Source organism: Cherax quadricarinatus, chromosome 30 (genome assembly GCF_038502225.1).
Source record: "Cherax quadricarinatus isolate ZL_2023a chromosome 30, ASM3850222v1, whole genome shotgun sequence".
Lineage (NCBI taxonomy): Eukaryota > Metazoa > Arthropoda > Malacostraca > Decapoda > Parastacidae > Cherax > Cherax quadricarinatus.
Window position 1 is genome coordinate 22,575,304 of NC_091321.1, and position 21,201 is coordinate 22,596,504.

The 21,201-nt window shown below is 40.8% G+C and overlaps 1 protein-coding gene across 3 annotated transcripts in view; it reads right to left on the bottom strand.

The window, feature by feature from the left end:
• Positions 1-21,201, bottom strand: part of Sugb (Sugar baby) — an 81,762-nt gene that overhangs the window by 18,148 nt on the left and 42,413 nt on the right. For all 3 annotated transcript variants that reach the window (XM_053782052.2, XM_053782051.2, XM_053782053.2), the window contains 4 exons: positions 17,035-17,222; positions 14,598-14,729; positions 10,333-10,699; positions 8,575-8,733 (listed from right to left, as the gene is read on the bottom strand). In XM_053782052.2, the coding sequence (XP_053638027.2) occupies positions 8,575-8,733; positions 10,333-10,699; positions 14,598-14,729; positions 17,035-17,222 (846 nt within the window). The remainder of the gene's footprint in view (positions 1-8,574; positions 8,734-10,332; positions 10,700-14,597; positions 14,730-17,034; positions 17,223-21,201) is intronic.

The following is a 21,201-nucleotide window of genomic DNA, read 5'->3' on the forward strand; positions in this document are numbered from 1 at the left end:
TAAGAGTTCTTGTTCTTATGAATGAAAATATGCTGGATGTTTTGGCTCTATGTGAAACAAAGCTCAAGGGGGTAGCAGAGTTTCAGTGGGGAAAAATAAATGGGATTAGGTCAGGAGTTTCTAACAGAGTTAGAGTTAAGGAAGGAGTAGCAAAAATGTTGAAGGATAAGTTATGGCAGGTAAAAGAGGGAATATAAATGTATAAATTCAAGGATTATGTGGAGTAAAATAAGGGTTGGATGTGAAAAGTGGGTTATAGTAAGTGTTTATGCACCTGGAGAAGAGAGAAGTATAGAGAGAAATTTTGGGAAATGCTGAGTGCATAAGGAGTTTTGAACCAAGTGAGAGAGTACTTGTCATTGGAATCTAAATGCTAAAGTGTGTACAAATTTTGTGGATGGAGTAGTAGTTGACTGTAGGGTGCCAGGGGTAAATAAAAATGAGGAGCCTTTAATTGAACTATGTGTAGAAAAAGGTTTGGTAATAAGTAATATACATATTTTATGAAAAAGAGGATAAATAAGTATACAAGATATATGATATAGCATGTAATGAAAGTTGTTTGTTAGATTATGTATTGGTGGATAACAGGTTGATGGGTAGGATTCAGGATGTGCAAGTTTATAGAGGAGCAACAGATATATCAGATCATTATTTAGTTGCAGCTACAGTTAGAGGCAGATGGGGCAAAAGGAAAATGGCAACAGTAAGTAAGGGAGAGGTGAAAGTTTATAAACTAAGGGAGGAGGAAGTTTGGGTGAGATATTAGCAACTATTGGCAGAAAGGTGGGCTAGTGCAAGTATAAGTATGGGGGGGGGGGGGGGTGAATGGGGGGGGGATAGTTTTAAATATGCAGTAACAGAATGTGGGGCAAAAAGTTTGTGGCTATAAGGGGGTGGGTGCAGGAGGAAAGAGGAGTGATTGGTGGAATGATGAGGTAAAGGGTGCAATAAAAGAGAAAAAGGTCCCTTATGAGTTTTTTTTTTTACGAAGCAGAAGTGATATAAGAAGGGCAGAGTATATGAACAGTAAAAGAATGATGGAGTGATGAGAGAATGCAAAAGGAGAGCAAATGGTAGAGAGGGTGAGGCACTGCCAACAAATATTGCTAAGAAAACATTTTGGGGTGAGATAAACAGGTTGAGAAAACCTAGGGAACAAATGGATTTGTCAGTTAAAAACAGAGTAGGGCAGTTAGTAGATGGGGGAGCTGGAGGTATTGGGTAGATGATGGGAATATTTTGAGGAACTTTTAAATGTTGATGAAGAAAGGGAGGCAGTAATTTCATGTACTGACCAGGGAGGTACTGCATCTTTTAGGAGTGAAGAAGAGCAGGATGTGAGTGTGGGGGAGGTGTGTGAGGAATTACATAAAATGAAAAGGGGTAAAGCAGCTGGATTTGACAAGATCATGACAGAAATGTTAAAAGCAGGGGGTATATATAGTGATCGAGTGGTTGGTATTTTTGTTTAATAAATGTATGAAAGGGGAAGGTACCTAGGGATTGGCAGAGAAGGTGTATAATTCCATTATATAAAGGGAAAGGGGACAAAAGAAATCGTAAAAATTATAGGGGAATAAGTTTACTGAGTATACCAGGTAAAGTGTATGGTAGGGTTATTACTGAAAAATTAGAAGTAAGACAGAGAGCAGGATTGCAGATGAACAAGGAGGATTTAGAATGGGTAGGGGATGTGTAGATCAGGTGTTTACATTGAAGCATATATGTGAACAGTATTTGGTTAAAGGCAGGAAAGTTTTCATTACATTTATGGATTTAGAAAAGGCTTATGATAGCATGGATAAGGGAGCAATGTGGCAGATGCTGCAAGTGTATGGAATAGGTAGTAAGTTACTAAATGCTGTAAAGAGTTTTTATGAGGATAGTGAGGCTCAGGTTAGGGTGTGTAGGAGAGAGGGAGATTACTTCCAAGTAAAAGTAGGTCTTAGACAGGGATGTGTAATGTCACCATGGTTGTTTAACATATTTATAGATGGGGTTGTAAAAGAAGTAAATACTATGGTCTTGAGGAGAGGGGTGGGATTAAATTATGGAGAATGAAATACAAAATGGGAGTTGACACAGTTCCATTTTCATGATACTGTGCTTTTGGGAGATTCTAAAAAAAGTTGGAAAGGTTAGTGGATGAGTTTGGGAGGGTGTGTAAAGGAAGAAAGTTGAAAGTGAACATAAATAAGAGTAAAGTGATGAGGATTATCAATAAGCTGAAACCACTTGGAATTGCAGGCTCTATGCTATGTCTCCTCAGTGATTACCTTCATGGTAGATCTCTAAGGGTGGTTCTCAATGGAACGGAATCAGCAAGTGTTCCACACTGAAGAGTGCTACGACCATTGTTATGGAATATCTACTTCAATGACCTTCATCTCATCCCAGAATCCCATGCATATGCAGATGACTGTACAATGACATTCACTTATCCAAGAGAAGAAATGCCAGCTGCTCTAAGCTACATCAGCTTGGGGAAACAGATGGCAAGTAACATTTGCACCTGAGAAAACGCAAATGATGATGGTCTCTAGGCACCACGATGACAATGCTGGTGCAGTAGTAAGTATGAATGGGAGAGTGCTGGTACCTGGGGAAGTTGATATCCTTAGATGTAAGGAACCTACTTGTTCCAACTACTGCCACACAGATTGCATTCCAGAAGAAGAATTTTGTTGCAGCCAGGTTGAAAATTTCAGAAAATTGAAGGACATCCATAATCCTGTGGTATATGTGGATACAAGCCTGGAGCTACAGGAGGAAGGTTCAGAAGTCCTACCTCAGGGACTTCTGTCCCGAGATCAAGACTGCCCTCTTGGGCTGTGTTGTAAAGTTGCAGCTAAGATAATCCATCACAGGGAAGCAATTCATGAGCTCCTCAAATCATTAGATAACCTCCAAGCTATTGTAGAAGGCCAGTGCAAGCTTACATCAAGTGATGTAAGCTGCTCAGCTGATGGTGACACTATTGACAAAGACGAAGTCCCACACTGAGCTTAACTCAGTGGTAAATAACTGGTGGAATTATGTCATCGCTAAGGTCCCACAGACTGACAGAGTTCAAAACACTACCTTTGGTAATTCTAACACAATCCCTCTGACCACCACAGAGGGAACAAATCCTCTTCCCAGCAACGAAGGAAACCTTGGATCTGTTAATTCTCCTACACCTGACATCTCTGCTTCAGCCACTGCCAGTCCACTTGACAGTGCACATACCATCTCTGATCCTACACCTGTCAGCACACCTGCTGACACTATTCCAGAATCTGGCAGCAGTGCTTCATCAGCAAGTTCTGAGTCAGGAGTTTCTCCACCAGAGATTGGTGCAGTTAATAATCAGGGAACTATCACTTCACCTGATCACCTACTGCACCAAAGTACGAACAGCAGGGACACATCTGTCAGAACTGGTAGAGGACGGGGCAGAGGACGTGGAAGAGGACGTGGAGGAGGAAGACATCTACAGTTGTCTCACCCTCCACTAACACAGTTCCAGCGGCAGAAGCTAAGGACAAATCTGCAAAACACAGGAGGTGCAACAAATCATAGTCCACCCTCCCAGGCACCTAGGCTGTGCTTTCGCTGTCACCGGAAGGGGCACACTGCCAGCAACTGCCTGCGAGATACCAGGTGTAATTACTGCTACAAGAAAGGACATCAGGAGGACCAGTGTCGGAAGAAAAAGAAACTTGACAGACAGGACCACCTGTTTAGAGACCTGTTCTCAGAACAAACCAGCAGGATCTCTGAATTGGTGAACACTCTCACACGTCACCCACTCAGCTACTCCTATCCCAGCCCAGCAGGTGGTACTGTGCCTTATACAAGACCACAGACCTACATCCCTGCAGCTGCCTCAGTACCCTACCTCTCTCAAGGGCAGGCACCTTACTTGCCCTACGCACCCACCACCTCAAGCTGACCACATCATCATGAGGAGCCAGTCTATCAGCATCCTGTCGGCCAACATTAGAGGTTTCATTACTAATGTTGGAGAGCTCACACACAGTTTTGTGAACACTCGACGCCCCGACATGATAGCTGTTGTTGAAACATTTTTGGATGACAGGACTCCAGAAAATTTTGCAAGAATTGCTGGCTACACCTCATGGATGAGAAGAGACAGGCAAGGGCAAGGAGGAGGTGTTGCTGTGTGCTTCTCTAAAAGTGTTCAAGCCCAGCACATTGATGTTGCCACCCCTACACATCTTGAAATGATGTTCTTCAAGCTCTGCATAAACACTAGTACCTCTGTCCTAGCATGTGCAATGTACAGACCTCAGTGGCAACATGCAGATCCCATCAACTTCCTAATGGAAAATATTGACTCCCTTCTGCTACAACACAACTGTCAACATATAATTGTTGGTGACCTCAACCAGCACCTTATACAGAGGGACTTTGATGACCTTCTTGCAGTGTTTGACATGAGAAACTTTGTCGATTTCCCTACTCACATCTCTGGCTCCTCCCTTGACCCAGTAGTGAGTGATCTGGCAGAAGGCATAGTCACTTGTCAACCCCTCGGCTATGTTGGATCGTCTGACCATGAGGCTGTTTTTACGACACTTAAGATCCCAACAGAACGAGGTGAGGAGTCCACATGCACAACCTGGCTATGGGAAAGAGGTAATTGGCCAGCCCTTCACTCTGAGCTCACCACCACCGATTGGAATGCTCTTCTCCAAGGGGATGTTGACAACCAAGTGAATGCCTTCACTGGACACATCCTTAATCTACAACAAGAACACATTCCTCACCTGCAATATGTGACGAAGCCTACGGATCAGCCTTGGTTTGGCTTTCGTTGTAGAGAGGCTGCTACTGCTAAGTACAAAGCATGGCGAAGGTATAAGAGACATCCTACCACCTATAACAGGAACTTGCACAGGCAAGCCTGTAGACATATGGGTGACGTTCAAAAGTGGGCCATTGCTAAATGGGAGGTGGACACTAAAAGAAAGCTAGCATCAGGTAGGGTAGGCTCCAAAACCTGGTGGTCCCTGGTCAAGGACAGACAAGGTTATCTGCCTGATGAGCTCATTCCACCTCTAAATCGACAGGATGGGACCACCTCTACGAGTAGTCAAGAGAAGGCGGACCTCTTTGCTGAACACTTTGCTACCAAAATGCAAGTTCCTGATCCAGCAAGGGACCCTCCTTGGCTAGCTGCAAGAACTGTGTCAAAACTGTCATTGGTGACAATAAGGCAGGAGGAGGTGCATTTCCTTCTTAAATCGCTTGACCAATAAAAGGCTGTGGGCCCAGACAAGTTGAGCAAAAGATTGCTGAGATGATGTGCAGACCAGCTAGCAGCACCTCTAACTCGCATCTTTCAGCACTGCCTAGTACAGTGTAAATGGCCCTCTCTATGGAAAGAGGCAAATGTAGTCCCTGTTCACAAAAAGAAGAGCAGAGCAGAAATCAGCAACTACAGACCAGTGTCACTCCTGTCATTCACTGGTAAGATCCTTGAGACAATAATCTCAAGACAAATGACAGAGTTTTTTGACTACCACTCACTACTTTGTGATCGTCAATGTGGCTTCAGGAAAGGTTACTCTGCTGCTGATCTGTTGTTAAACCTCTCCACTAAGTGGCACCAGTCACTGGATGAATCCAAAGTCAGCTGTGTGGTAGCACTGGACATTGCTGGTGCTTTCAACCGGGTGTGGCACCAGGGCCTCTTAGCAAAACTTCAAGCACTGGGAATTGCAGGCTCTACGCTATGTCTCCTCAGTGATTACCTTCATGGTAGATCTCTAAGTGTAGTTCTCAATGGAACGGAATCAGCAAGACATCCTACTGGGGCAAGTGTTCCACAAGGAAGCGTACTGGGACCATTGTTATGGAATGTCTACTTCAACGACCTTCTTCATCTCATCCCAGAATCGCATGCATATGCAGACGACTGTGCACTGACATTCACTTATCCAAGAGAAGAAATGCCAGCTGCTCTAAGCTACATCAATCACCAGCTGAGAGCTATATCAGCTTGGGGAAGAGAGAGGTGAAGGTTTATAAACTAAAAGAGGAGGCAGTTAGGGTAAGATATAAACAGCTATTGGAGGATAGATGGGCTAATGAGAGCATAGGCAATGGGGTCGAAGAGGTATGGGGTAGGTTTAAAAATGTAGTGTTAGAGTGTTCAGCAGAAGTTTGTGGTTACAGGAAAGTGGGTGCGGGAGGGAAGAGGAGCGATTGGTGGGATGATGATGTGAAGAGAGTAGTAAGGGAGAAAAAGTTAGCATATGAGAAGTTTTTACAAAGTAGAAGTGATGCAAGGAGGGAAGAGTATATAGAGAAAAAGAGAGAGGTTAAGAGAGTGGTGAAGCAATGTAAAAAGAGAGCAAATGAGAGAGTGGGTGAGATGTTATCAACAAATTTTGTTGAAAATAAGAAAAAGTTTTGGAGTGAGATTAACAAGTTAAGAAAGCCTAGAGAACAAATGGATTTGTCAGTTAAAAATAGAAGAGGAGAGTTATTAAATGGAGAGTTAGAGGTATTGGGAAGATGGAGGGAATATTTTGAGGAACTGTTAAATGTTGATGAAGATAGGGAAGCTGTGATTTCGTGTATAGGGCAAGGAGGAACAACATCTTGTAGGAGTGAGGAAGAGCCAGTTGTGAGTGTGGGGGAAGTTCGTGAGGCAGTAGGTAAAATGAAAGGGGGTAAGGCAGCCGGGATTGATGGGATAAAGATAGAAATGTTAAAAGCAGGTGGGGATATAGTTTTGGAGTGGTTGGTGCAATTATTTAATAAATGTATGGAAGTGGGTAAGGTACCTAGGGATTGGCAGAGAGCATGCATAGTTCCTTTGTATAAAGGCAAAGGGGATAAAAGAGAGTGCAAAAATTATAGGGGGATAAGTCTGTTGAGTATACCTGGCAAAGTGTATGGTAGAGTTATTATTGAAAGAATTAAGAGTAAGACGGAGAATAGGATAGCAGATGAACAAGGAGGCTTTACGAACGGTAGGGGGTGTGTGGACCAGGTGTTTACAGTGAAACATATAAGTGAACAGTATTTAGATAAGGCTAAAGAGGTCTTTGTGGCATTTATGGATTTGGAAAAGGCGTATGACAGGGTGGATAGGGGGGCAATGTGGCAGATGTTGCAGGTGTATGGTGTAGGAGGTAGGTTACTGAAAGCAGTGAAGAGTTTTTACGAGGATAGTGAGGCTCAAGTTAGAGTACATAGGAAAGAGGGAAATTATTTCCCAGTAAAAGTAGGCCTTAGACAAGGATGTGTGATGTCACCGTGGTTGTTTAATATATTTATAGATGGGGTTGTAAGAGAAGTAAATGCGAGGGTCTTGGCAAGAGGCGAGGAGTTAAAAGATAAAGAATCACACAAAGTGGGAGTTGTCACAGTTGCTCTTTGCTGATGACACTGTGCTCTTGGGAGATTCTGAGGAGAAGTTGCAGAGATTGGTGGATGAATTTGGTAGGGTGTGCAAAAGAAGAAAATTGAAAGTGAATACAGGAAAGAGTAAGGTTATGAGGATAACAAAAAGATTAGGTGATGAAAGATTGGATATCAGATTGGAGGGAGAGAGTATGGAGGAGGTGAATGTATTCAGATATTTGGGAGTGGACGTGTCAGCGGATGGGTCTATGAAAGATGAGGTGAATCATAGAATTGATGAGAGGAAAAGGGTGAGTGGTGCACTTAGGAGTCTGTGGAGACAAAGAACTTTGTCCTTGGAGGCAAAGAGGGGAATGTATGAGAGTATAGTTTTACCAACTCTCTTATATGGGTGTGAAGCATGGGTGATGAATGTTGCAGCGAGGAGAAGGCTGGAGGCAATGGAGATGTCATGTCTGAGAGCAATGTGTGGTGTGAATATAATGCAGAGAATTCGTAGTTTGGAAGTTAGGAGGAGGTGCGGGATTACCAAAACTGTTGTCCAGAGGGCTGAGGAAGGGTTGTTGAGGTGGTTCGGACATGTGGAAAGAATGGAGCGAAACAGAATAACTTCAAGAGTGTATCAGTCTGTAGTGGAAGGAAGGCGGGGTAGGGGTTGGCCTAGGAAAGGTTGGAGGGAGGGGGTAAAGGAGGTTGTGTGCGAGGGGCTTGGACTTCCAGCAGGCATGCGTGAGCGTGTTTGATAGGAGTGAATGGAGACAAATGGTTTTTAATACTTGACGTGCTGTTGGAGTGTGAGCAAAGTAACATTTATGAAGGGGTTCAGGGAAACCGGCAGGCCGGACTTGAGACCTGGAGATGGGAAGTACAGTGCCTGCACTCTGAAGGAGGGGTGTTAATGTTGCAGTTTAAAAACTGTAGTGTAAAGCACCCTTCTGGCAAGACAGTGATGGAGTGAATGATGGTGAAAGTTTTTCTTTTTCGGGCCACCCTGCCTTGGTGGGAATCGGCCAGTGTTATAAAAAAAAAAAAAAAAAAAAAAAAAAAAAAAAAAAAAAAAAAAACATAAAACCTTTAACTATCACCTGCTGCTACTCTCAAATATACTGAATGCACTTCTTGTTTCTTTCATAACAACAGACCCCAATAGGGATCAGTTTATTACTGTTTGTGAAATCTTTGTATACATACCTACTGGGGTGGACTGTGGCCTAAAGTTGCTAAGCAGAAGTTGAAGAATCACATGAATAACAGTGAAGGCTACGTTGAATATTCCTGTGTAAAGAAAGGTTTTTGGTCCACCCACTGTGAAGAACAATGAACCTCCTATAAACCCACCAGTAGCAACACCTGCAAAAAAAAGTCAGGAAAACTAAGAAACTTAGTACCATATCATTCATAAAAAAAACCATATAACATTTCAAAACTAAGTAAAGATATATCTAATTATTAGCACAGAAGTTTAATAAACAATGGCACAAATGAAGTCACAAACAAGCAATAAACAGAAGCTAAGACAAGAGTGTATATTCTGACCCCATAGCAAGACCTTATTCAACAAACAAAAAATGCATCCAAGGTGAAGCAAATATACAATCAAATCACATGTGACCTGGATGGTTTATGTGACCCACCATCATACGTATCAGTAAGCCTCATCTTTTTTATACTATTTGGTTTATTGCAAAGGGCCTCAGTGAGAGGCTGAAAAACAAGTACTACTCAGCTTCTGTTTTTTCTCCATGTTAGTTTATATGTACCATGATAAATAACATTAAGAGTATAACACCAAATGTAGAGCAGAGACCAAACTTTATTCTACATTTTCAACAACAACATAGTAGTGCCACAAGAGATTTATATTGAGCCAGCCAGTAGTGTATTGGAGGTATACAATTAAAGCACCAGCCAGCAGTGTATTGCTGGGGTATAACTAAAGCACCAGCCAGCAGTGTATTGCTGGGGTATAACTAAAGCACCAGCCAGCAGTGTATTAGTGGTTTATAGTTATATCACCTCCAGTCACCAGGGTACTGGTGATGCTGTATATAACTATAGTACCAGCCAGATGTGTACTGGTGAGATATAACTAGGGACAGGGCTTCACCAAATTTTTTGCTATCAATACTCAATTTTAGGCCGATCCCATCAATACTGATACTCTGGCAGACCACTATATAACTACAGTACTAGTGGCATACTGATGGCATATAGCAACACACTCAGCTAAACTAAATCTTTTAGAAATGAATAAGCAATACACAGTATACAATATACACTGTGTATTCCTTACTCTATCCTTGCCTCTTTTTCTCTAACAAAATGTTCACAGTAAGAGTGGTAGTGCAATGCTAACACATGTCAGAGACATAATGATACTGTCACTGAATAATTCAGCCAAATAATTATTAATATTACAAATCTCTTCATAATTCTGAAGGTCTTTTTCTGACCTTAGATGATGACACTGAGAGTTCTGTATTTAGATTCAGTAAATGCTTTAAAGTGTTTTGCTCTAAAATTTCTCTTCTATATGTTATTCTAAATATATTTTCAGAATACAAAAATAAAAGTCAATAAGAAATAAGATTTGTTCTCATACCACAAGCAAAGTAAAAATTTACAAAATCTTCAATCATCAGTTTCAAATTAAAAATTTTAATATTTTTGCCTCTAATCATAAGAACATCCAAAAATGGGAATCTTACATCTATATAAACTGAATACTACTTTCAATAACTTTCAGATTATGTCTTATTAAGTTCAAATAGAACCTTGAAAATCTATTACTAGTACTAAAAATTCTGTACCTCCAGGTATCATAGGCTGTAATTTCTAGAGTACAAAGCACTAAAGGGTACACAACTGTCATCCCTCTTATGCATTTGGTGCTTATCTCCCATGCTGTCCACACTTTACTATAGAACTAAAAAAACAATAAAGCCTTACCAATGCCTTCAAATGCTGCACCTACAATACCCTGCATTGTTGCTTCTGTCCCACTCGGTGCAACATGACTGGCATATGATGTCATGGTGGCATAAAATATTCCAAACGTAAATCCATTGAGAAGTTCTATTGGCAGAAACACCCAGGGGTTTGTGACTGTGTAGTAAAGAATGTAACGGATGCCAAAAACTCCAATGACGAGGGACATGGCATGGACGTGCCCCAACTTCTTGATAAACCAGCCAGACAGGAAGAAAAAGGGCAACTCTCCTCCAAAGCACTGGACACCCATTATAAGTCCCTGTAGTAACTTCAGAGCCCCAAAGTGGCAGTCCCAACCAAATGCTATATCCTCAACCAACATGAGCTGCCAAAGAAAAGCCAATGTTATTTATTTACACAAACTTCCATTCTATTGTTTCCCACCTAATCAAGGTGACCCAAAGATGAAAACTTTTACAATAACTTACTATCCAGGTGCCTATCCAGATGGGTACAGACTTTGTGATCCAATGCTGACCTATGAATTGCAATACCTGTATCGTACATGTATTTGCTTTACTTTCAGAGTGCAAATACCAAATCCCTTTATAGATTAACTCTCCAAGCTAAACACAGGCTGGTCCAACATGTTAACATGTGCTGAAAGCCAAAGTTTACGCAATTCTCTGGGCAGTTACTGAGAGGGGCTTTCTGTATTAGTGGCTTACAAAAAAGTTAGACAGTGGAAGTTTTCCGGTGAAAAGGGAGAACTCCTTGGGACCAAGTTAGACTGAAAAAAAAAAAAAGAATACAAGACTTCAAATGCCACTGGATGTAAGCAGGGCCAGATTAAGGTATGGGCTTTAGAGGCTGCAGCCCAGAGTCCTCGGCTAGCTGGAGGGCCTCCAGAGATTAAGTGAAAAGTGTTCACAGGTACATCTTGGTGGGCTGTATCCCACCAAGACAGGGTGATTTATAATTTTTTTTTTTCAACAAGTCGACCATCTCCCACTGAGGCAGGGTGACCCAAAAACAAAGAAAATACCCAAAAAGAAAATACTTTTATCACCATTCAACACTTTCACCTCATTCATATATAATCACTGTTTTTGCAGAGGCACCCAGATACAACAGATCTCTCCAAACTGCCAATATCCCAAACCCCTCCTTTAAAATGCAGGAATTGTATTTCCAAAATTCCAGTACTCAAGTCTGGCTATATAAAAATAACTGGTTTCCCTGAATCCCTTCACTAAATATTACCCTGCTCACACTCCAACAGCTCATCAGGTCCCAAAACCCATTCGTCTCCATTCACTCCTATCTAACACGCTCACTCACAATTACTGGAAGTCTAAGCCCCTCACCCACAAAACCTCCTGTCTGTGGTAAGGTTGGAGGGTGTGAAGGAGGACCTCTCTCAGTGGTAGAAGTTGAGCATTCAGCAGGCATGTGTGAGTATTAAACTGGAATAGTAATGTGTTAAAGATATTCAGGGAAACTGGTCAATTAAACTCAAGTTTTCTTAGATAGGAATTATAATGCTTTCAGGTCAGGTTGAGCTGTTGAAGCTAAGCAGGACATTGGATTGTGATATCTGTACACTTCTGGTAAGATAAACAAGGTGTGAGTAATGGTTAGTGCATACTGGTATTTTCTATGGATCACCCTGCCAAGATAGTAAGTGGGTAAGTAAAAAAAAAAAAAAAAAAAAAAAAAAAAAAAAAAAAAAAAAAAAAAAAAAAAAATCCATTTCTTAAAGTGTCGAGTAAGAGCCTATTTTTTTTTTCCAACAAGTCGGCCGTCTCCCACCGAGGCAGGGTGACCCAAAAAAGAAAGAAAATCCACAAAAAGAAAATACTTTCATCATCATTCAAAACTTTCACCACATTCACACATTATCACTGTTTTTGCAGAGGTACTCAGAATACAACAGTTTAGAAGCATATACATATAAAGATACACAACATATCCCTCCAAACAGCCAATATCCCAAACCCCTCCTTTAAAGTGCAGGCATTGTACTTCCCATTTCCAGGACTCAAGTCCGACTATATGAAAATAACCGGTTTCCCTGAATCCCTTCACTAAATATTACCCTGCTCACACTCCAACAGATCGTCAGGTCCCAAGTACCATTCGTCTCCATTCACTCCTATCTAACAGGCTCACGCACGCTTGCTGGAAGTCCAAGCCCCTTGCCCACAAAACCTCCTTTACCCCCTCTCTCCAACCCTTTCGAGGACGACCCCTACCTCGCCTTCCTTCCCCTATAGATTTATATGTTTTCCATGTCATTCTACTTTGATCCATTCTCTCTAAATGACCAAACCACCTCAACAACCCCTCTTCTGCCCTCTGACTAATGCTTTTATTAACTCCACACCTTCTCCTAATTTCCACACTCCGAATTTTCTGCATAATATTTACACCACACATTGCCCTTAGACAGGACATCTCCACTGCCTCCAACCGTCTCCTCGCTGCTGCATTTACCACCCAAGCTTCACACCCATATAAGAGTGTTGGTACTACTATACTTTCATACATTCCCTTCTTTGCCTCCATAGATAACGTTTTTTGACTCCACATATACCTCAATGCACCACTCACCTTTTTTCCCTCATCAATTCTATGATTAACCTCATCATTCATAAATCCATCCGCCGACACGTCAACTCCCAAGTATCTGAAAACATTCACTTCTTGCATACTCCTCCTCCCCAATTTGATATCCAATTTTTCTTTATCTAAATCATTTGATACTCTCATCACCTTACTCTTTTCTATGTTCACTTTCAACTTTCTACCTTTACACACATTCCCAAACTCATCCACTAACCTTTGCAATTTTTCTTTAGAATCTCCTATAAGCACAGTATCATCAGCAAAAAGTAACTGTGTTAATTCCCATTTTGAATTTGATTCCCCATAATTTAATCCCACCCCTCTCCCGAACACCCTAGCATTTACTTCTTTTACAACCCCATCTATAAATACAGTGGACCCCCGGTTAACGATATTTTTTCACTCCAGAAGTATGTTCAGGTGCCAGTACTGACCGAATTTGTTCCCATAAGAAATATTGTGAAGTAGATTAGTCCATTTCAGACCCCCAAACATACACATACAAACGCACTTACATAAATACACTTACATAATTGGTCGCATTCGGAGGTAATCGTTATGCGGGGGTCCACTGTATATTAAACAACCATGGTGACATTACACATCCCTGTCTAAGACCTACTTTTACCGGGAAGTATTTTCCCTCTCTTCTACACACCCTAACCTAAGCCTCACTATCCTCATAAAAACTCTTAACAGCATTTAGTAACTTACCACCTATTCCATATACTTACAACATCTGCCACATTGCTCCTCTATCCACTCTATCACATGCCTTTTCTAAATCCATAAATGCAATAAAAACTTCCCTACCTTTATCTAAATACTGTTCACATATATGCTTCAATGTAAACACTTGATCTACACATCCCTTACCCACTCTGAAGCCTCCCTGCTCATCCGCAATCCTACATTCTGTCTTACCTCTAATTCTTTCAATTATAACCCTACCGTACACTTTTCCTGGTATACTCAATAAACTTATTCCTCTATAATTTTTACAATCCCTTTTGTCCCCTTTCCCTTTATATAAAGGGACTATACATGCTCTCCGCTAATCCCTAGGTACCTTCCCCTCTTTCATACATTTATTAAACAAAAGTACCAACCACTCCAACACTATATCCCCCCTGCTTTTAACATTTCTGTCATGATCCCATCAGTTCCAGCTGCTTTACCCCCTTTCATTCTACGTAATGCCTCGCGTACCTCCCCCACACTTACATTCTGCTCTTTTTCACTCCTAAAAGATGGTATACCTCCCTGACCAGTGCATGAAATTACCGCCTCCCTTTCTTCCTCAACATTTAAAAGTTCCTCAAAATATTCTCGCCATCTACCTAATACCTCCCTCTCCCCATCAACTAACTCCCCTACTCTGTTTTTAACTGACAAATCCATACTTTCCCTAGGCTTTCTTAACTTGTTTAACTCACTCCAAAATTTTTTCTTATTTTCTTATTTTCACTATAATTATATAGCTTAAATATTTTCTATATAAAACATTAGTAATTTCTGTACAGTAACAAGAACTGCTAAATAGTTGTCAATAACCTACCTTCAAACATTAAGCTACATTCCCATTACAAATGTAAAATATAAAACTATACATTACTGTATACCTATAGTTACAAGTAATAAACTGCCTTAAGTACCTGGAATGTCCAAAGAATGCCAGTTGATATGCCAACAACAACACAACAAAGAATGAAGAGAACAATGCGAGGTTCACAGATGAGACGAGCCACAGATCCTGCAGTTCCTGTTCTCCTCTCACTACCCTCTATCTGTGAAAAATAATTAGTGATAATGAGAGTATTATAATGTTACTTATAAAAATCTTAACTCTAAACACAAAAAGTACCAGAAAACCTCTTTGTGCCTCAAATTCCACCTTCTGATAAATAAAATAAAATATAATTGTAAATGTCTATGAAATGATGCCAAAACCAGACAAACTATGGATTGCTTTTTTTCAGTGCCCAGTGTAACAAGGCAAATTGTTCCTTCTTCACCCTATATGTAGGTGATGAGAGTAAAAAAATTTAGGTAATGAAAGATTAAATATCAGATTGGAAGGATGGAGTATGGAGCAAGTCAATATGTTCAGATATTTGGGAGTGAACCTGTCGGCAAAAGAGTCTGAGAAATTAGGTGAACCACAGAACTGACAAAGATTAAAAAAAAAAAAAAGGGGGGGGGGGGGGTTCATTGAGGCATCTGTGGAGACAAAATGGGGAATAGCCAAAATATAGGGGTATCAACGCTTAAGTGTAAAACGTGGGTTTTAAACACTGTAGTGAGGAAAATACTGAAGGCCATGGAGTTGTTTCTGAGGGCAAAATGTGGTGAAAATTATGCAGAGAATTCGTAGTTTGGAAATTAGAAGGTGTAGGGTTATTAAAAGTATTATCCAGGGGGCTGAAAAGGGGTTACTGAGGTTTGAACATTTAGAGAGGATAGGGCTAAACAGGATGGATGACTTGGAAGGTGCATAAATATGTAGTGGAGGAAAGCAGGGGGTAGGGGTCATCCTAGGAAAGGTTGGAGGAAGGAGGTAAAGGTTTTGTGTATGAGGAGCTTGGCCATCCAACAGGAGTGTGCAAGCATATTAAATAGGAAAGAGTGGAGGCAAGTGGTTTTTATGACTTGACGTGCTGTTGCAGTGTGAACAAGGTAAAATTTATGAAGGGATTCAAGGAAACTGGTTAGCCGAACATGAGTCCCTGAAGTGGGAAGTACAGTGTCTTCATTCTGAAGGAGAGGTGGGGATACTGCAATTTGGAGGGGCATCTGAGCTGTAATGTCAGAATGTGCCTGACAAGACAGTGATACAGTGAGTGTTGGTGAAGGTGTTTATTCTTTTCCAGGTCACCCTGTCTTACTGGGAGAGGCTACTGTATTAAAAAAGAAAAAGACCAGTCTTCTTTCTTTCAACACACCGGCCGTATCCCACCAAGGCAGGGTGGCCCAAAAAGAAAAACTAAAGTTTCTCTTTTAAATTTAGTAATTTATATGGGAGAAGGGGTTACTAGCCCCTTGCTCCTGGCATTTTAGTCGCCTCTTACAACATGCATGGCTTACGGAGGAAGAATTCTGTTCTACTTCCCCATGGAGATAAGAGGAAATAAACAAGAACAAGAACTAGAAAGAAAATAGAAGAATGCCCAGAGGGGTGTGTATATACGTATATGTTTGTACATGTATGTGTAGTGTGACCTAAGTGCAAGTAGAAGTATGTAAAGTAAAAGGACACAAGTGCAACTAATGTGACATTTATTGTGGCAACGTTTCGCTCTCCAGGAGCTTTATCAAGCTTGATAAAGCTCCTGGAGAGCGAAACGTTGCCACAATAAATGTCACATTAGTTGCACTTGTGTCCTTTTACTTTACATATTGTCGGTAATTCTACCAACTTTATTACAAGTAGAAGTAGCAAGGCATACCTGAAATCTAGCATGTTTATGAGACAGACAAAAGACACCAGCAATCCTACCATCATGTAAAACAATTACAGGTTTTTACTTGGCAGGGCGGTAGTACCTCCCTGGGTGGTTGCTGTTTACCAACCTACTACCTAGGAAAAAGACAAGCATGGGTCTTATATATATACTAACAGACACTGTAGTGGGGCATGGACATTAATGTGTATAGGGAATGTGTACAGCATATTTTTTAACACTTTTTTTTTCAACAACCCAGCTGTATCCCACCAAGGCACGGTGACTTAAAAAGAAAAACAAAAGTTTTTCTTTTTAAATTTAGTAATGTATACAGGAGAAGGGGTTACTAGCCTCTTGGCTTGGCAGTTTAGTCGCCTCTTACAACACACATGGCTTATGGAGGTAGAATTCTGTTTTACATATATTATGATTCATGTATAGTAGTTCCAACATGACCCGTTTGTAAATGCAGATGCATTGCATTAAATGCAGATGCATTACACAACCTACCTTTTCCCTTTACCTATTTACCTATTCTATGATGATGATCATTTAAAAATAAAGTCTAGAATTCACCGTGCATTTAATGCAGCCAAAGAGCAAAATACTGTATTACAAGCAAGTTCATCTTTCTACAAAGTCTGCTTACCTCCAGGCGAGTGGCTGCTAAAACATCGACGAAGAGGATGGCAAAGCTCAGAACAAATGCTGGGGTGTAGTCCTTCTCAGGTAAGCCCAGAGATGAATAGTCAATTAAAGCACCAGCAACAATGACCAATGCTCCCCAGCCCAAGGAGCCAAACAGACGCTGCTCCCCGTATCTGTTTCCCTCACTTCCTAAAGCAAAGGATAAAATAATCAAACCATTTTTATATTGGGTATTGAAATTTGAGAGTTGCAAGTTCATCTACAAACTAGGCACTAGTCATGGTTTTGTAAAAGTGGTGAAAAAAATTAATTCTGAACAATTATATTGGTAAAAATGGTTGAGCAACTACCAATGCTTACTGTTAAGGATACATAAACTTTAATGCTAAAATTAATTCCACAAAATTTGGCAATTCCTTTATTTTTAACATTTTATCCCAATTCAACTTTTATTATTACTTTCTCTCCTAGATGCCCTGGAATAAAATGATGTACAATAAACTTTGTATTTAACCAATATTGATTATCATACTTTGGAAATACTGTACAAGATATAATTTGCTGGGTCAACCGATTTGGAAACAACATAAAGTCTGTTGGTTACAGAAATGTCCACGATTGTTATGATCATGGCAAAACAAGTCTCGTCTCTATCCACTACAATCACCATTACTGCCAACCACTTTTCCTTATTAGTTTGTGGAATCAAGGGGTTTACTGTATTATTCCTATGAAATCAATCCCACAGGATTTCAAAATCAAATTTCTTTGCCTTTCACAAGAGAGATTATTAATTTACAAACTCAAGGTTACATACATTTTTTTTTTTTTTTTTTTTTTTCAACAAGTCGGCCGTCTCCCACCGAGGCAGGGTGACCCAAAAAAGAAAGAAAATCCCCAAAAAGAAAATACTTTCATCATCATTCAACACTTTCACCACACTCGCACATTATCACTGTTTTTGCAGAGGTGCTCAGAATACAACAGTCTAGAAGCATAAACATATAAAGATACACAACATATCCCTCCAAACTGCCAATATCCCAAACCCCTCCTTTAAAGTGCAGGCATTGTACTTCCCATTTCCAGGACTCAAGTCCGACTATATGAAAATAACCGGTTTCCCTGAATCCCTTCACTAAATATTACCCTGCTCACACTCCAACAGATCGTCAGGTCCCAAGTACCATTCGTCTCCATTCACTCCTATCTAACACGCTCACGCACGCTTGCTGGAAGTCCAAGCCCCTTACCCACAAAACCTCCTTTACCCCCTCTCTCCAACCCTTTCGAGGACGACCCCTACCCCGCCTTCCTTCCCCTATAGATTTATATGCTTTCCATGTCATTCTACTGTGATCCATTCTCTCTAAATGACCAAACCACCTCAACAACCCCTCTTCTGCCCTCTGACTAATACTTTTATTAACTCCACACCTTCTCCTAATTTCCACACTCCGAATTTTCTGCATAATATTTACACCACACATTGCCCTTAAACAGGACATCTCCGCTGCCTCCAACCGTCTCCTCGCTGCTGCATTTACCACCCAAGCTTCACACCCATATAAGAGTGTTGGTACTACTATACTTTCATACATTCCCTTCTTTGCCTCCATAGATAACGTTTTTTGACTCCACATATACCTCAACGCACCACTCACCTTTTTTCCCTCATCAATTCTATGATTAACCTCATCCTTCATAAATCCATCCGCCGACACGTCAACTCCCAAGTATCTGAAAACATTCACTTCTTCCATACTCCTCCTCCCCAATTTGATATCCAATTTTTCTTTATCTAAATCATTTGACACCCTCATCACCTTACTCTTTTCTATGTTCACTTTCAACTTTCTACCTTTACACACATTCCCAAACTCATCCACTAACCTTTGCAATTTTTCTTTAGAATCTCCCATAAGCACAGTATCATCAGCAAAAAGTAACTGTGTCAATTCCCATTTTGAATTTGATTCCCCATAATTTAATCCCACCCCTCTCCCAAACACCCTAGCATTTACTTCCTTTACAACCCCATCTATAAATATATTAAACAACCATGGTGACATTACACATCCCTGTCTAAGACCTACTTTTACCGGGAAGTAGTCTCCCTCTCTTCTACACACCCTAACCTGAGCCTCACTATCCTCATAAAAACTCTTTACAGCATTTAATAACTTACCACCTATTCCATATACTTGCAACATCTGCCACATTGCTCCTCTATCCACTCTATCATATGCCTTTTCTAAATCCATAAATGCAATAAAAACTTCCCTATCTTTATCTAAATACTGTTCACATATATGCTTCAATGTAAACACCTGATCTACACATCCCCTACCCACTCTAAAACCTCCTTGCTCATCCGCAATCCTACATTCTGTCTTACCTCTAATTCTTTCAATTATAACCCTACCGTACACTTTTCCTGGTATACTCAGTAAGCTTATTCCTCTATAATTTTTACAGTCTCTTTTGTCCCCTTTCCCTTTATATAAAGGGACTATACATGCTCTCTGCCAATCCCTAGGTACCTTCCCCTCTTTCATACATTTATTAAACAAAAGTACCAACCACTCCAACACTATATCCCCCCCTGCTTTTAACATTTCTGTCATGATCCCATCAGTTCCAGCTGCTTTACCCCCTTTCATTTTACCCTGCTCACACTCCAACAGATCGTCAGGTCCCAAGTACCATTTGTCTCCATTCACTCCTATCCAACACGCTCATGCACGCTTGCTGGAAGTCCAAGCCCCTCGCCCACAAAACCTCCTTTACCCCCTCTCTCCAACCCTTTCGAGGACGACCCCTACCCCGCCTTCCTTCCCCTACAGATTTATATGCCTTCCATGTCATTCTACTTTGATCCATTCTCAATTAGCTACAAATAAAGATGAGATGCCACTGCCAAATTAGCTCTGCTCTTGTAGCTACAGAGGATAAGTCACCACCACCTTAGCTCTGCTCCCATTGCTACAAAGAGGAAAAGCCACCACCAGCTCAGCTCTGCTTCTGTAGTGACAAATATCTCTTCTCCTGTAGCTATAAACAGATAATCAGGGGAATAAAGAAGAATGCCATTATGACAATGATATATTGACCAAAGTGAGGCTCCAGCAAAAATTCTAGTGACAAAAAAAAAAAAAAAATCTCAGACGAATTAAGCATTCACCTTAATATGAACAGGAAACTGATCACAAACACACAACCAGAACTGTTCATGTAGCCTGGTGATCCATTCACTTGTGTGAGGTTGGTGATCCATTCACTTGTGTGAGGTTGGTGATCCATTCACCTGTGTGAGATTGGTGATCCATTCACTTGTGTGAGGTTGGTGATCCATTTATTTGTGCGAGGTTGGTGATCCATTCACTTGTGTGAGGTTGGTGATTCATTCACTTGTGTGAGGCTGGTGATCCATTCACTTATGTGAGGTGGGTGATCAATGCACTTGTGAAAGATTGGTGATCTTGCCCCTCTTAATTATTTAAATTAAGCTAAGGTTCCCTAACCCAATAATTTATAGAGAATTGATAAACCTAACCATACTGAAACAAAACGGATAAATACAATTGATAACCCTAAGTATTACATGCTGAAAATAAACTAACTTTTGTTAGTGAGAGCATTGTCCTCGTGCTGTGGAGGACTGCTAACAGTTTCAAGAAAGCATGGAGAGGCTGCAAGAATAATGCAACAAATAGTTGCTTCATCTATACTTGATAAATGCCAGATGATGAGGATGGGAACAGACAACAGACTCCAGTAGTACCATATCAGAGGATGTAGGTAACAGTTCTTAGCTTACCAATAAAGTCAGAAATCCTTAACCTGTAAATAGCTTGTCAATAAAGCTAGGGATCCTTAACCTTGTCAAACCCTGTGTAAAAAAAAAAAAAAAAAAAAAAAAAAAAAAAAACAGAGACAGAGAGACAAAGAGACAGAGAGAGAGAGAGAGAGAGAGAGAGAGAGAGAGAGAGAGACAGAGACAGAGACAGAGAGACTGAATGAATCCAAGTCAGTTGTGTGGTAACACTGGACATTGTTGGTGCTTTCGACCGGGTGTGGCACCAGGGCCTCTTAGCAAAACTGCACGCTCTGGGAATTGCAGGCTCTACGCTATATCTCCTCAATGACTACCTTCATGGTAGATCTC